Source organism: Alligator mississippiensis, chromosome 4 (genome assembly GCF_030867095.1).
Source record: "Alligator mississippiensis isolate rAllMis1 chromosome 4, rAllMis1, whole genome shotgun sequence".
In the NCBI taxonomy this organism is placed as follows: Eukaryota; Metazoa; Chordata; order Crocodylia; family Alligatoridae; genus Alligator; species Alligator mississippiensis.
This window is the reverse complement of record NC_081827.1, coordinates 234,576,946-234,593,859: the sequence shown is the minus strand read 5'-3', so window position 1 is coordinate 234,593,859 and position 16,914 is coordinate 234,576,946. Positions and strand designations below refer to the sequence as shown.

The 16,914-nt window shown below is 43.7% G+C and overlaps 1 protein-coding gene across 5 annotated transcripts in view; it reads right to left on the bottom strand.

Annotated features, from left to right (window-relative positions):
* The window catches only part of LRP1B (LDL receptor related protein 1B), a 1,609,743-nt gene that overhangs the window by 385,466 nt on the left and 1,207,363 nt on the right, over positions 1-16,914 (bottom strand). For all 5 annotated transcript variants that reach the window (XM_019480601.2, XM_059727405.1, XM_059727406.1 and 2 more), the window contains 2 exons: positions 15,760-15,949; positions 12,554-12,758 (listed from right to left, as the gene is read on the bottom strand). In XM_019480601.2, coding sequence (XP_019336146.2) covers positions 12,554-12,758; positions 15,760-15,949 — 395 coding nt within the window. The remainder of the gene's footprint in view (positions 1-12,553; positions 12,759-15,759; positions 15,950-16,914) is intronic.

The following is a 16,914-nucleotide window of genomic DNA, read 5'->3' as shown; positions in this document are numbered from 1 at the left end:
CCACTGCTTATTACACTAATCAAAATCATCTAACTGTTGCCTTGTGTTTCTCTGTGTTTTTAAACTCCTTGACATCTGTTATCTCAACAGAAAAATTGCACCTGCACAGAACTGCACTGAAATTAATCAGGCCACCCCTGTGGAGTCAATTTTGGAATCTGAACTTCAGCTTGTTAGCTGTTTGTGGTAGGTATCGATTTCAGCAAACTAAGTCCTTGATCCCTGGTTACAGCATCCAAAAAAAGAAATCCAGCGTTACAAACAAACAAACAAACAAACAAACAAACAATTCCACTTCACTAGTCAAGAGTGTATTGCTCCATCAATTAAAGAACTCCCCAACAGGAATAAGATTCCCATTGCATTGGCAAGTTTGCAAACAAATATAAAGAGTATCCCATAACCTGAATAAGGTGATTGTAGAGATCAGAAAATGTATAAATCATTTCTCTCTTTTTTTCTTGTATTCTTTGTGCCGTAATGTTCAGTGGGATATCCCTTTTCTCTGCACATATGGAGTTTGATTCAGTACTGTTGCTAAGTTATCACTTTAAGTAAAACCTACTCATGCAGTGTGGGTGGCACACCCTGCCAGAAGACAATATGCACTGCTGTAGAAAACACTTGCAGCAAGACATTACTGAGGTGACAACTAACTAGATATTTAGGCAACATTATGGAAAATTTCTCCCACCATCTAAATTATTGATTGAGAAACAAACAGAATAAGCAGAGACAATGCTAGAAAGTATCATGAAATAAATGTCTTACTCTACAGTCCATTATAGTCCCCAGTTCTGAGACATAAGGGGATAGAGTGAGCAGTGACTCAGAAAAATAAAACAGAAAAGCAAAGCGAAGAAAAAAAAAGAAAAGAAAGTTCTCTGAAAACATAAAATATGTCACCTTATCCTTACTGTTTTGCCTCTTCAGAGAAATGGAAACCTACTTTATAGACTTTGCCAACTGCACTGTATGAAGATCTTAATGCAGCTGTGTACATTTCCCAGAATGAAGCTCAGATGTTTTCTACTCCTAATGTTTCTAGGTACTTTATATAGGAAACCTGGATTCCTCCTGGAAAAATGTCCTCAGTGCTAGTCCTATGCTAGTTATCCTAAGATTTTTAAATTTTGTTTTTGCCACCTCTGAAGCTGTAGAGCCTTGGTATTTTGGATGGAGTGAGAAAAACAGGGTACAGCGATAAACATGTATATCGTTGTGCTTAACATACTTGCATAACATGCTTGTGGCATAGCATTCAGTTTCTATGTCTTTTTAGACCAGAACTTTTGCAAGGACAGCTGAAGATTATGACAGCATCGGGAGAGCAATCAGAGAAATATGGAAAGAAAAATTTTACTCTGGGTAGAACACTTTCTGAAGTTCTAAGGATAATCTTTCCCTGCTGATCTACATTTCTGCTTTGACACTTAAACATTTAACTCTAAGGTAAAGTACAGACAGTCAAAAAGCCCGAGGCTGAATCAGTTCAATCTTCGCAGGTTACTCTAACCCACATAGCTTGAACTGATAAAGAAGTGAACAGACATGCACTTTTGATTCCAGAAATGCAGCCACATGTCTGCAATGTCCTAGGTCAGAAGCTGGGGATAGGAAGGCAGGGAGGGGGGTGAAGCTAGAGCATGCATCCCCGCCTGTCTGAAGCAGACAGCTTGAATCTGGAGGGGATCTGGGACAGAAGCTCAATAAACCCATTTAACCTAATCAGTTAAATCTAATACTACATCCATCCAAGTTTATCTCTAGGGCACAGGCAGACGTTACATCTGTTGTGTGATCGGCCCCCTGTGGGTGCTCTACAGGCAGGCCGAGACATGTGCATGGCTGCAGAGCATTTTTAAAGTGGCTTATCACATGGCAAATTAACCCTCATCTAATGAGGGATCAGATGAAGGTGCTCCATTTTGGAAAGCCTTAGGGAACTTGTGTTGCCTAGGGTTAATCTGTCATGTGATGGGGCTGGGCTGATGCAGCCCATCCTGCTCCCAGGCCTGTCTGCTGGAAGCGAGGGAGAGAAAAGGGTAAGTGAGCTGAGGGCTGGGATTTGCCTGGCCTGAACTGGAAGCAGGGCATGGACTGGAGCTCCCGACCTCCTGGCCCTCCCAACCCCTTCCTCCAGCTCAGGTTGGGCAAACCCCAGTCCTCTGTTCTCCCTCCTTTTTGCCCCCTCCCTTCCTGCAGACAGCACTAAGAGGAGGGAGGCAGGGCGGGAGGAGTGGGACAGCTCCTCTGATGCAACAGGCTTGTGTTACATATTTCAATTGACTTCCAATCACTTATTCCAGTTTGTGTGTAATTTCTGTCCCTAACCTAAGTGATCCAGGGTCCAGATAAATAAAAGCTGTACAACAGCTCTGTGTTCTAGGCCTCTTTGGTTTGTTTTGCAAGAACAAGGGGGATACCTTAGTTATTTCTATTAGGCCAGTGATTCTTATCCAGAGTGCTATGGCTCCTTGGGGTACCTTAGGACTCTTTCAAGGATATTGTGGGGTAACATGCAATGTTAGCACTGTTATGTATTCATAAATGATTCAGAAAAAAACCCCCAGAGATTTAAAATAGGAATTCATTGTGTTAGAACATCCTGACCTGTTGTGGTTTTTGAGTTCTTTGACACAGAATTGTTCTATTTATTTTTCTGTAGTCAAAAACTGAGAGAAAACTAAGTGCTGACATTTTCCAAAAGGTGCCTTGAGTCTATCAATTATTTCCATTATTTCCATTACAACCAATTACTTCCATTTTAACCTCTGGTTCTTCTCCAATTATAGAAGGGATGTTGATTCATGCTTCAGAGATATTAAATAAAAGCAAACACTAACGTTAATTTTGCCCTCCCTCACTAAATACATCATAAGCATGTTTAGGGTTTTTTTATGCATTTTCGATGTTCTGTACTAATATAAATTCAAGTTGAAGGAATAATAACCCAGTTTTATCATATTTATAACACGAAAAAAATCCCAAGTAATTATCATATTTTGATTTTTTTTAAAATAACAAATGTGTAGACCAGTATTTTATTGTGATTACACTCACTTATGAGGTAGTGTAATAAAAAAAAAAATGCTTTTGAGTTTGATGAAAACATTACATTTGAACAGGCTTGTTAAATTTCAGTATTAGCAAGTTACAAAACAAAATGGAAAGCCACATCTTTGTTTCCTGGCTTACTTTTCAAACCTAGAAGCTTATTCATTGAAACTTGTTAGGAAGAAGCTGTCCTATACTGGGTATGGTATTTCTTTTCATCCATTAAATGCACCTCAGCATTCAGTTGTAGGGTTTTAAGGCATCCAGAACAAATGCTCTAAACAGTCCCAACAAAGACCCATGCTCAAATATCATCTGAACTGTCAGGCAGAGTACATCAGTTTAGCATCATAGTAGTTGTCTTAGGCTTTGAGCCAATGTGTACACAGGAAATAAACACGCACTATATTAAACAATTCGGGAGTCAAAACTTTCATTACAGTTTCATAACATAGATGCAGCAATGATATTCTGAGATATAACCAAAAAATATGTCCACTGAAAAAAGACACTTAGATTTTTGAGGCCCTACTTTCAAGGATTCTCTGGTCACTCTGGCCTTTAGCCCCTGGCATGTGTCCTTTCTGGCACAATTAAGGTGTTAATTGCACAAAAAATAGCAACTGACCACCTATTCATAGAACTTATGGTGCCATAAAATCACAAACCAGTCACAAACATGTTACTCAAATAATGTGCAATATCTTTTTGGCTGGTTTGTGTGGTGCCATAATTTGAACGTGAAGCATGCCATACAGGAACCTCCTGAGAGTGGTCCTGATAACCTGATCATTCATGGGCAGGGAAACCCCCAGGACTAGAGCCCAGGTGTGGTCCCTTCCAGTTGATGACATGTTGGGGCAACCTTAGGGCTCAAACCCTGGAGCTGTCCCAATCAGCTCAGCATTTAATACTAGGGCAGTCCCTGCCAGATGACGGGAGACTGGGACTTTCCCAGGGACCAAACCCTGGGACTGTCCCAATCCAGTAGCAGCTGGCAGAAACTGCCTAGGAGCTGAAGCCCTGGGGTGATCTCTGCCAGCTGACAGACTGGGATAGTCCCAGGCCTTGCCAGCTGATGGGAGATTGGGACAGCCCCAAGGCTTAAACCCCAGGAGTGTCCCTATCTTCTGATCATTATTTGGCAGTTTTGAGGTTGTAGTCCTCAGACTGGGACAGTCCCAGGACTTGGACAGTCTACCTGCATCCTCTTTGGAACCACCCTTCAGGTAGTTAAAGGCTTCTATCAAATCCCCTCTCAGTCTTTTCTTCTGCAGACTAAATATTCCCAGTTCCCTCAGTCTCTCCTCATAAGACATGTGCCCAGCCCCCTAACCATTTTTATTGCCCTCTGCTGGACTCGTCCAACTTGTCCACATCTTTTCTGTAGCTGGGAGACCAAAACTGGACATAACACTCCAGATGTGGCCTCACCTGTGCAGAATAATTGGGAATAATTACCTCCCTCAAACTGCTCCTACTAATACAGCCCAGCATGCTGTTAGCCTTCTTGGCAACAATCATGCACTGCTGATTCATATCCATCATATTGTCCACTGTAATCCCAAGGTTCTTTTCTGCACAGCTGTTGCTTACCCAGTCAGTCCCCAGGTCTGTAGCAGTGCATGGGAATCTTCTATCCCATGTGCAGGACTTTGTAGTTGGCCTTGTTGAACCTCATGAGATCTCTTTTGGCCCAATCCTCTAATTTGTCTAGGTTACTCTGAATCCTAGCCCTACAGTACAGCATATCTATCTACTACACTTCCCAGCTTGATGGAAAGTGAATAAAACCATGAACTTGCAATTCATTCCATCTTCCAGACCGTTAATGAAGTTACTGAACAAAACCAGCCCCAGGACTGACCCCTGGGGCACTCCACTTGATACCAGCTGCCAACTAGACATTGAGCTATTGACTACTACTCATTGAGCCCAACAATCCATCCAGCTTTCTATCTACCTTACAGCTTGCTTGCAAGAATGTTGTGGGAGACGGTATCAAAAGCCTTCCTAAAAGTCAAGGTACATTAAGTCCACTGCTTTCCCTGCATCCAGAAAACCAGTTTTCTCATCATAAAATGCAATCAAGTTGGTCAAGCATTATGTGCCCTTGGTGAAGCCATGTTGACTATTCCTAATCACCTTCACCTCCAAGTGATTAAAAAGGGTTTCTTTGAGGACCTGCTCCATGGTTTTTTCCAGGACTGAGGTGAGGATAGTTTGATAGTTTCATAGTTGGTAGGGTCAGAAGTGACCTAAGCAGATCATCAAGTCTGACCCCCTGCCATGGGCAGGAAAGAATGCTGGGGTCAAAAGACCCCGGCTAGGTGATTATCTATCCTCCTTTTGAAGACCCCCAGGGTAGGGGCAAGCTGGTTCCAGCTCCTAGCCACCCTGCCTGTGAAGTAGCGTCTCCTGATGTCTAGCCTGCATCTACCCTCAGTCAACTTATGGCTGTTATTCCTTGTTACTCCCAGTAGTGCTTGGGGGAACAGGGACTCTCCCATTGTCTGCTGGTCCCCCTTGTCCAGTTCATAGATGGCCACCAGATCCCCTCTCAGCCTTCTCTTGTGAAGGATGAACAGGTTCAGGTCCCATTGTCTCCCCTCATAAGGCCTGCCCTGCTGCCCCCTGATCATGCGAGTGGCCCTTCTCTGGACCCTCTCGATGCTGTCCACTTCCCTCCTGAAGTGCAGCGCCCAGTACTCCAACTATGGCCTGACCAATGTCAAATAGAGGGGAAGGATCACCTCCTTGGCCCTGCTTGTGATGCATCTATGGATGCATGACAAAGTGCAGTTAGCCTTCTTGACTGCGTCCCCACGTTAGCCACCCATGTTCATCTTGGAATCAATAGTGACTCCAAGTTCCTTTTCTGCCTCTGTGCTGATGAGAAGGGAGTTCCCCAGCCTGTAGGTATGCTGCTGGTTCTTCCTCCTCAGGTGCAATACCTTGCACTTGTCCATATTGAAACCCATCCTATTCTCATCCGCCCAACTCTGTAACCTGTCCAGATCTAGTTGTATCCTGTCCCTCTCTTCTAGTGTGCTCACTTCTCCCCACATCTTAGTGTCATCTTGTGAACTTCAACAAGGTGCTTTTCACCCCCTCATCCAAGTCTCTGATGAAGATATTGAAGAATGCGGGCGGTTCAAGATATTGAACCTGGCTGACTGCTCTTCCCAGTAGATGTGTGGATAGTTTAGGTCACCCATGATGACCACATCCCTTGACTTAACTGCATCTGCGAGCTGTCCTGAGAATTCCCAGTCCAGCTATTCCCCCTGGTTGGGAGGCCTGTAGTAGACCCCGCCTGACCCCCTTGTATTCTGACCCAGAGCACCTCAGTCTTCCCTACCTCAGACTCGGTGCTGTTTGCTGAGAATGTGTATTGCTCCTTGATGTAGAGCACCACACCCCCACCTTTCCTCCCTGTTCTATCCCCGTCTATACAGCCTATAGCCCTTGATGTTTACCACCCATGATGACTGGTCTGTAGTTCTCTGGATCTTCCTTCTTCCATTTCTTAAAGATGGGCACTATATTTGCCCTTTTCCAGTTGTCCAGGACCTCCCCCAATCACATAAGTTTTCAAAGATAATGGCCAGCAGCTCTGGAATCACATCAGCCAACACCCTCAGCACCCTGGGATGCACTGACCTGGCCCTATGGACTTGTATATGTCCAGATTTTCTAGGTAGAACCTTACCTGTTCTTTCATCACTGAGTCTGCTCACTTTCTGCTCCCAAACTGTGTTGCCCCAATGCAGTATTCTGGGAGCTGACCTTGCCTGTGAAGACTGAGTTAAAAAAGGCATTGAGTACTTCAGCCTGTTCTGCATTCTCTGACACAAGGTTGCCTCCCTCATTCAGTAAGGGACCCACAGTTTCCTTGACCTTCCTCTTGTGCTAGCATATTTGTAGAAACCCATCTTGTTACCCTTCACATTCCTTGCTAGCTGCAATTCCAACTTCACCTGGCCTTCCTGATTTTATCCCTACATGCCCAAGCAATATTCTTATATTCTTCCCAAGTTGTTTGTCCAAACTTCCACTTCTTGTAACCTTTCTTTTCTGTTTAAACTCACCGAAGACTTCTCTGCTAAGCCAAACTGGTCATTTGACATATCTGCTAATCTTCCTGCACATCAGGATGGTTTGTTCCTGTGCCCTCAGTAAGGTTTCTTTAAAATTCATCGAGCTCTTTTCAACTCCTCCCCACTCAGGTTAGCTTCCCAGAAGATCCTGCCCATCAGTTCCCTGAGGGAGTCAAAGTCTGCTTTTTTGAAGTCCAGGGTTCATACTCTGCTACCCTTCTTTCTTCCTTTTGTCAGGATTCTGAACTCTGTCATCTCATGGTCACTGCTGCCCAGCTTGCCATCCACTTCCACACCCCGCACCAATTCTTCCCTGCTTGTGAGCAGTAGGACAAGAACAGCACAGCCCGTAGTTGATCTCTCCAATGCTTGCACCAGCAAGGTGTCTCCAACACTCTCCAAAAACTTTCTGGATTGCCTCTGCTCTGCTCTATTGCCTTCCCCGCCCCCCAACAGATGTCAGGGTGACTGAAGTCCCCCATGAGAACCAGGCCCTGTGATCGGAAACTTCCTGTAGCTGCCTGAAGAAAGTCTCATCTACCTCATCTTCCTGGTCAGGTAGTCTATAGCAGATACCCAGCTCGACAAAACCCTTGTTTTTCTCCCCTCTAACTTTCAAGTTTTATACTGGAACTCTGAGAAATCATGTACCTTTTACATACAGTGCAACTCCTCCTCCTCTTCTCCCTGCCTGTCCTTCTTAAACAGTTTGTACCCATCCATGACAGTGCTCCAGTCATGTGATCTATACCACCAAGTCTCTGTTATTCCAATCATGTCACAGTTCCTTGACTGTGTGTGGACTTCCAATTACTCCTGCTTGTTTCCTAGGCTCCGTGCATTTGTGTACAGACACTTAAGGTGACTAGCCAATGGCCCTACTTTCTGAGGAAGAATGAGGCCTCTCCTGTTGCCCCCTCCTGCTTGTTCTTCCTCCAGGTTGCCTGCTTCCCCATTTACCTCAGGTCTTTGTTCTCCATCCCCCTGTGAGCTTAGTTTAAAGCCCTCCTCACTAGGTTAACGAGCCTGTCCGCAAAGATGCTCCTCCATCAGGTGGATCCCATCTTGGAACAACATCCCGTGGTCAAAGAAGCTGAATCCTTGCTGGTGACATCACCTGCACAGCCATGCATTGATCTGTAGCATGTTTCTGCTCCTGCCAGGGCACTTGCCCTTGACTACAAGGATTGAGGAGAATATGAAACAAATCTTTTATTTTTTTGATGATAAAGATAAACAAAACAAAGCCTGGAAGAAGACCTTGGAAGACCTCAAGTTATACAATCTAAATATACTATCATAGTGTGACAGAGCACCTTTGGGGTGCTTGCCATATGGCAGGGGCTGCAGTAGGCTGGGGCAGAGCCCAGCAGGGAAGGCAGCCAAGTGAAGCCCCCCAGATCCCATTCTAAGTGGGGCGGTGTGTGGTGGAGCACATTTGGTGGTGCTTACCACTTGAGGGCTCTCACAGACTCTGAGGGGAGCCTGCTTTGGAAGAGCAGATGGGGAAACCTTCCCCAGATACCATTTTAAGGGGGAAGGTGTGTGGCAGGGCACTGTTGGTGCCTGCCACTTTAAGATTGGGGCCAAGCAGCTAGCAGATGCTTGATTGCAATGGCCATTTTAGATCTCTGGCCACCCATATAAACACATTAGTTCCCTGCTGGCAGGCCAGGCAGTAACACCGTCTGGCTGTAAGGCTCCATAACATCCTGGAGATAAGGGAGGAGCTATAGGGGATGGTTTAAGAGGCTCCTGGTCCTGGGCATGACCTAAAACTGAACCCAGCCAGGAGTGGGTGCCTAGTGGGGCTCTCAGTGGCACAGGAGCTCCCAGGAAATGCCAGGCCAGTTATCACCATGGTGAAAGGCAGGTAGGGGTGCCTTAACCATAGCCCTCACATTTGGGTGGGTCTGGTATCATCAGAGGTAGTGGGAGGCCAGGCATGGCTGCAGCCACCTGAGCCCTCCCTATGTGGTGCAAGACCCTGAGAGACCCAGAGGAGGGAGAGTGGGGGCCAGGCACGGCTGAGGCCACCTGAGCCCTGTGGGGTGAGAGACCCTGACGAGGGAGAGTTGGGGCCAGGCACAGCTACAGCCTCCTTAGCCCTGTGGGGTGCAAGTCCCCAAAAGACCCCAAGGAGGGAGAGTGGGGGCCAGGCACGGCTGCATCCAGCTGAGCCCACTGGGGAGGGAAACCCCATGGCCCCAATTGAGGGGGCAGTGTGGAGCCCCAAGTGAAGGGGGAAGAGATGAGTAGTCCCGAGTGAAAGGGGCAGTGTGGTGACCCAGAAAAGGGGGCAGAGACAAGGTACCCCAGTGTGGGGGAGAAGACCCAGAGGGCTGAGGGCCCAGTATGTTTATATATAGAGAGTTGCCCCCGGAAGGGGATAGAGCAAGCTTAGACCCAGTCGGGTAATTGGCTGGCCACTACCCCAGTGAGAGTCGCAGAAGAAGCCCAACAGACGGTACGTCTGCCACCCAAGGAATGGACTAGCTAAGCCTATGGCCAAAGGGGCCAGCTCCAAGAGGCAGCAAGGCAGCATAAGTTGATAGTGGATGAAAGAGGCCATGTGAGAGAAGGTAGAGTGTCTGAGGCTCGAGTGAGAGGCGGGCGGTATGAATGTGCATGTGACTGAGGCCTGATAGCGCAGCCTAAGCTTGCTCCGGCTGTAGGTCGGGAGCACTGTAAACATCTGGTTGCCATCTGTGAGGCATGTGCTGCTGTGTAGGAGAGGTTCAGAGCCACAGATAGTGACCCCTGGCATTGGGGCAGAAATGGGCAGCCTTCTGCTTAATTAACATCATATTAGTTACCAACAAGGCATGGCAGGAGAGTCAGGTGGGTGGAGTTTCCATAGGCAAGTGGGGAACCTAGCACTGTGGCTAGGCGGGGAACCCCACCATGCCACACATAGCTAAAAAACATTAGCAGTAATGATTCATGTAAGCAAATCTTTTAGCTGTAGATTAGTTCATAAAAGATGTGTGTGTTAGATTTCTTACAGAAGCTGTCAGGACAAACCTGATCAGCAAAGACCATAAACCAAGGTGAAAAGAAAAAAAGCAAACAGAGGAAGGAGATGAAGAGAAATCCTAACTTACGGCCTACTCTTCCCTGTGAAAAGATCTGAAACTTCTGTGGCTTGAGTCTATGGCTCAAAGACTGGACTCTTAAGTCATCTCAAGACCCATCAGTGAGCCATGACTTAAGGGTCCTTGAGCCATAGGTGATCATCCTTGAATTGAGGGATTGCCTATGAGAACAATGCCCACTACACATGCTCCAAAGCACAGACGGCTAGATGAAGTAATACCCCAAACATACTATGCAAGGCCTTCTTTTGTGTGTGGATGTAGATTAACAGGCTTTCTGGATTTTTTTAACCTAAAAATAAAGTCTATTAATCAATAAAAAGCACATATACTGCAGTTAAGTTAATGCTACAATGAGAAAAAAATTGCCTTTTTGATCACTGTAATCAAAACTGTGAAGTACATACAGTTGAAAAGTTAACACTTGTATTAATATAGGGTTTATGGATTTATTTATTTTGGTGCAAGTGGAATATTCCCAGCCCCTCCACTCCTGACTTTGAACAACACATTTTTCCTGACTTTTCCTGGGGAGTTTGTCAGAAGCAAACTCCCCACTGCTCAACAGACATCAAGTGGGATATAGCCTTGCTTCACCAAGAAATTCTTAACCTGACAACACATTTCCACTGCTACGACAACCAACAGCTCTACAAAACAAAAACATTAGAATCCATGGTTCTGACACAAGCCTTTCCCAAAACATGATATACCTGATCCAATGTACCAAATACTGTCATGGCAATATGCAGTTAAATTAAACTGCAACTATGCAGCAGACTGAACTCTTACAATAAAAAAAATATAAAGGACAGAGACAGACACACGATTAGAAGTACACTTCTCATGGAACAACCACTGCCTCTCTGACTTCAGTGTCCTCATACTCAAGGTCTCTAACCCATGCCTTTAAAAAGCAAATTTGGAAATAAAAGTTAGCTGCTGGATGCTAAGAGTGTCCTTACATGTGTTCTGGAGGGGGGGGGGGGGTGAGGTACTTTAAACAGAGCAGCTATGAGAGCTGCTCTAATTAAAGTACCCACAGTGCCTCATGTACCTGCATCCTTGCGCTTTAAAATGGTGGTGGCTGGAAGCATGCTAATTAGCAGGCTCTAGCAGATTCAATTAATGGAATCTGCTCTAACATGCCATAATTATAGCACATTGGAGCAACCTCAATGCTGTCTATAGGCACCCTGAGAACTAAGGACTTAATAGTGATATTGGTTTTATGGTATATTATAGTCTACCTGACCCCTATATTCTTTCCACACATGAAAAGTGAGAATGACCCTCCTCCCTTTTGACAGGCCTTGATCTTCAGGTTACTGATCTCCTAGTAATTAGCTTCTCTTTTGGTAATTCTGGGTCTGCTAATCCTGGGACTTTATCTCCCCTACCACATCTGTCCTGTACTGTGCTGTGCCTGGTTTGTTCTAGTGAGACTTGACAAAGAACGTCTTGTATTTGAAAGCTTGTCTAACTATCCCAACTGCACAGTTGGTCCAATAAAAAGTATTACCCCAAGAAAATCTTTATTTATTTTAGACATTACAGGACTTTCTCCTGTTGAAATCCTTCATTATTTTTCAAAGAAAATAGCATGAAAGAGAAAACAATGGGTACTGAAACACATGTCATTTAAAATATATTGGGTAAGGCAGATGGGAACACACTTTCACTTTTGTTCTTCCGATCATTTAGCAGCAGTGCTTTTCTGAAAACTTTGACAGTGTCTTTGAAAATTCAATACATACACAATCGAAATTCAAAATTCACTTTTCATTCTCCTGGAGGACTGTGTTGTGTTTTTTTCATGACACATTTTTCATGGGTACTGTGATCTTGTAAATGAGGTAGAGCTATATCCAACTGTGTGCCTATACCAATGTAATATAAATATAATTTAAGTTTAACATTTTCTCCAGGCCAAGAAATTAAAGGAATATTTACATGCATTTTGATTAACTTTTCCCTTTTATTCTCTACCCCAGTGTTTGTAAAAGAAAAAAAAAAGACAATTGAAGGATTTTTTTCTGTCAAATTTCTAAAAAATAAACCCCCAAATCTCAGGCACACGATAAGTGTCTAATTACAAGCTGTAACTAAGATGACTGACATAATAAGCATATCACAATAAATGGAATACAGCCCTGTAGTATTTATCCATCCACAGGGAGGCACAGGAAAGCCTAATTTAGTCAATTTAAAGTTTTGTTTGCTTTAAAGGGACTTTTGAATGAGAGCATTGAGATATTTAATTCCTTCAATCAGTATTGAGGGATTTTTGGTTTTACTTACATATCTCTGTGATCCATCATATTCACACCTCTCTATTTTTCCGAGGCTGCCATCTGAAAAGTAGAGTTTCTCTGCCCTGTGGTCAATAGTAAGTCCATTTGGTGTGAGGATATCAGTGCTGATGATAACCTGTGCATTTTTTCCAGAGAGGGTAGATCTCATGATGCTGGGATTTTGCTCATTCCAATTAGTCCAAAACATTAAACTATTAAAAACAAAACAGCAACAAAAATAATTAAGTCAAGTTTGCTTGTGTTTTAATTACATTTATAAACTAAGAACTTGAAAAGGAGACTTCAAAGATAGTTATAATATGCACAGCAGTTCCAATTAATAATAATGAAGATGAATTGCTACAATGTATTGTGCTACTCCCATGAGCATTGTGATTCTTTTGTTTTAGAACTGAATTCAAGTAGCACATATTTCTCCAGATTATGAAAATAAATTATTTATAATAAAGGAAACAAATGTGACAATCAATAACTTATGACGTACAATAGGTTTCTGGCTCATGCACAAACTTGGAGTTTTAGTCTTCCCACATTTTTTTTCTTTTGTGCGTGTGTTCCAATTACTAAGGACACATTTTCTCTAATTTATGGTGAAATTACCCTGGGCAAGACCCTTCTCATCATGCTTAAGCCATTTGGTAGGGCTCTTAGAGTGGTGCTGCAGACAGATTTACTGCAGAGGTGATGTAATGAGGTTTCTTGTCTAGCCCCATACACATTTGTATCTGCACAACTTTAGGTGTGGGCCAAAAGAAGCCTCTGAGCATAAACAACTCTGAATCCAGCAATCCTAACTTGTACAAATGGTATGGAGTGGCCACATTTGCTATTGTGACTCATGGGTTGGCAAAACTACTATGAAATCAATGGGGAGCTGAATTTAAGTTCTGTGCTATAACTTAATTAAGGAAAGGTAGATTTTGCTCATCCACAGACAGTCTGTTTACTTTATGTAGATAACACATATTTTACTACAATAAACTATGACTCTGAATACATATAGAGTTACTTCAGAGTTACTAAGTTATATATGGAAATAAACTTCTCAGCTACCTCGCTTCAATAATTCAATGAGAGATGTTCCATTAACATAAACTGAAATAGATTGCCAGGGAAAGAGTCTCCTTTCCCACCAAAACTAGCAGGAAGATGGAAGGCGATTCAGATCTTCCTCCCTTATAGCAATCAGAATTGTATTGAGGGAGATTCAAACTTTTAAGGGTCTTGTTAACAAAAGGCTGAGGCAACAGATGGGTATTCTAGCCATCCTAATAGGATACCCAGAACTCCTCATAACGCCTACTTGCCCCTGAGCCTCACCTGAATCCTGTCATCTTTTCATACAGGTCTCTAGCCTATATAAGTGTTTATAGATACACATTTAAAATAAAAATACCTTCATTTATAGATAAAAGACGTATATTTATATAAAATAACCTTTATCGAACACTATTTATGTTAAAAAAATAGAACTTCTGGAAATTCTTTTAAAAATTAAAACAAAGTTCAGTCCCTGAAACTATATTTAGGCATCTGCATGATTTTTAAGTGCTGAGCAGCAACTTTCCTCTGAAGAAAATGGCACCTGGACAGTAGGCCTGTGTGAAGCAGCTGGTATTCACTTCAGATTTAAATTTGGCTGATTTGGAGGACAGTGATTCGATTTGGTGATTTGAATCACTGTCCCGAATTGACACGGCTGAATCTGATTTGGAGATTCGACCGCCACCAAATTGGTCAAATCTCTGAATCAAACAGGCCCCACCCCCCCGCCCACTCTCCCAGCCCCGTGAATGGCTGCTCTGCCCAGCCCCAGTGTCCCAGCACTTAAAAAAAACAACCCAAAAACCCAGGTTCATTGGCTCCTGCCAGGCAGGGGGCGATCCCCCACTGCCCTGTGCTGTGTGGGGTGTTCTTCCATGAGCCCCCTGCCCACATTCATATAGTCAAGTGATGGGAACATACTGAATTGGAACCTGATATAGGAAGCTTGGGGAATGAAAGCAGTGTAAAAGAATCTGTAAACAAAACAAAAACAAAAGGCATCCAACTGAATCAGATGTCTTCATAGGCAAGATCATTTTGGAAAAGAATCCAGGCTGATGCAAGTTGTCTCCCATGAGCTGGTCCAATACAGAGTGTCCCATGCTCTATGATAGGCAAGTCCTTCGCCAACAAGAGATAATGCAAAGCTCTGCACACCCACATAATGACCTAGTCCTAGACAATAGGGCTGTGTGAAGCTTTGGGGTGCTGATTAGATTTGGATGAGATTTGGCCCAATTTGGTGGCCAAATCTCCAAAATTAAATCAAATTGAGAGACCAATAAAAACATCCAAATCAATTCAAAGCTATCCCAATCAATTTGGGAAAGATTTAGAGAGCTTCAGAGATTTGGGCAGTCCCCATTTGCCGCTGCAGGGAGATGGACCCGAACTCTGTGCCGGTAAGTGGGGGAGGGGGGTGGAGGAGGGGACCATGGGGGACCCCATACCTTTCCTGCTCCCCTAACCCCCCTGAGCACCCCCAACACCCACCTACTCTCCCAACCCTCCCATGGCTGCCCCACCTGGCCCCAGCTCCTGGTTCTTTAAAAAAAAAAAAGCCCTGCACTCACTGGCTGCTGCAGCAGCTGTTGGGGCCTCTGGGAGCTTGTGACAGAACCCCCCATGAAGTGTGGGGAAGTGGGGGGCAGCAGAGATCACCCCCTGCCTGGTAGGAGCCAGTGAGTGCAGGCTTTAAAAAAAAAGTCAGGATGTTGGGGCCTGGTGGGGTAGCCATTGACGGGCCTGGGAGAGTGGGGGAGGGTGGTCAGGAGTGCTCAGAGGGGCTGGGGGAGCAAGTAGGGGATGTTGGCCTGGAAGGGGATCCCCATGGTCCCTTCCCCCTTCTTCCAGCCCCCACCCCGCCTCCTACTTACCAGCATGGAGCCCAGGTTCAGCTCCCTGTGGTGGCAAGCAGAAACTGCCGAAATCACTGAATCTTTCTCCAAATCAATTTGAAGGATTCAAATCAATTTTGACCTTTTTATTGGTCTCCTTATTCGATTTGGATTTGGAGATTTGGCCATCAAATCAGGCCAAATCTCCTCTGAATCGAATCAGCATCCAAAGCTTCACACAGCCCTACCGGGCAGTACACAGCACTTTGGAAAAATTTTAGTCAACAGTAACTGTAGATGCAATACATACTTCTGGCATTCATCCAGAGCTAATACATGTGGATGATCATCTTCAGACATTGTTATTACTGCCTCTCTGTTGAAAGCTCCTCGTTGTTTCTGGTCAACTGTATGTCTTGTGATAGATGATGTAGTAGAGCTGGTCCAATACAGAGTGTCCCAAGCTCTATGATAGGCAAGTCCTTCTACAGAGCCTACATCTGACGAAGAAAATTACATAGAAAGCAAATTGATTACTCTTAGCAAAGTGTATTTTCTCCTTTTCCCTCCCCTTCCCACCTCCACCCCAAAACAGATACTTGCAGAAAAACAAACGTATTCAGATATTTTAGCATACTAAGGACACAATTATATTGCATGTAGTGGACAATCAAAATGCATCTCATAATCAACTCTGAAATGCCTCACTAAAGGGTGGAAAGGCTCTTTGAGCAGATGTGATATCTTTTACTAGTCCAACTGACTAGTTGGAAAAAAGTTTTTGTAAGCTAAGGGATAAAGGGTAGGAGCTATTCTCTTAAACTACCCATCCTGGCACATAAGGGTCCCTGTTACAAGAATAGGGTCACTGTCCAGAGATATACAGTCATGTCCCTACTCTTATAAGCAGGATACTTATGCACCAGGAGGCGGTAACAGAATAGCTCAGTTGGGCAATTCATATTTGGTTACAAGTAGTACTTTGGTTGTCAACTAAATAAAATAAAACTCTGCCTCTGATTTCCCATTTTCTTTTTATGACCTTATTTTCAGTGGTGTTATCCACTTACATTTCCCACTGAATAAATAAAATAAAATAAAATAAAATGTTAAGTAACAATTACTAATTACTGTTAATTGCACATGATACAGAACACCTATCTGTTGTTAACTCCCTTTACAAGTCAATACACTACTGCCAGGCAATATATTTACAACAGCAAAGTTTTATACAACCAGGAAATAATATAGTGCAATTACAGACTTGTACAGAATGTAGCGTGTTGGGTCACTGTGTTTGTCAATTACTCTTATTATGTAACGATATCTGAGTACATATGTTCTAAATTCAGATTTTCATTTGCATTATGTGGATCAATGAGTTCTTTTTTAGTGCTGATCAGGTTCACTCTTTTTGGTATTTAAACATGTTTAAAAAAAACCCTTCAGCATTAAATACATCTTT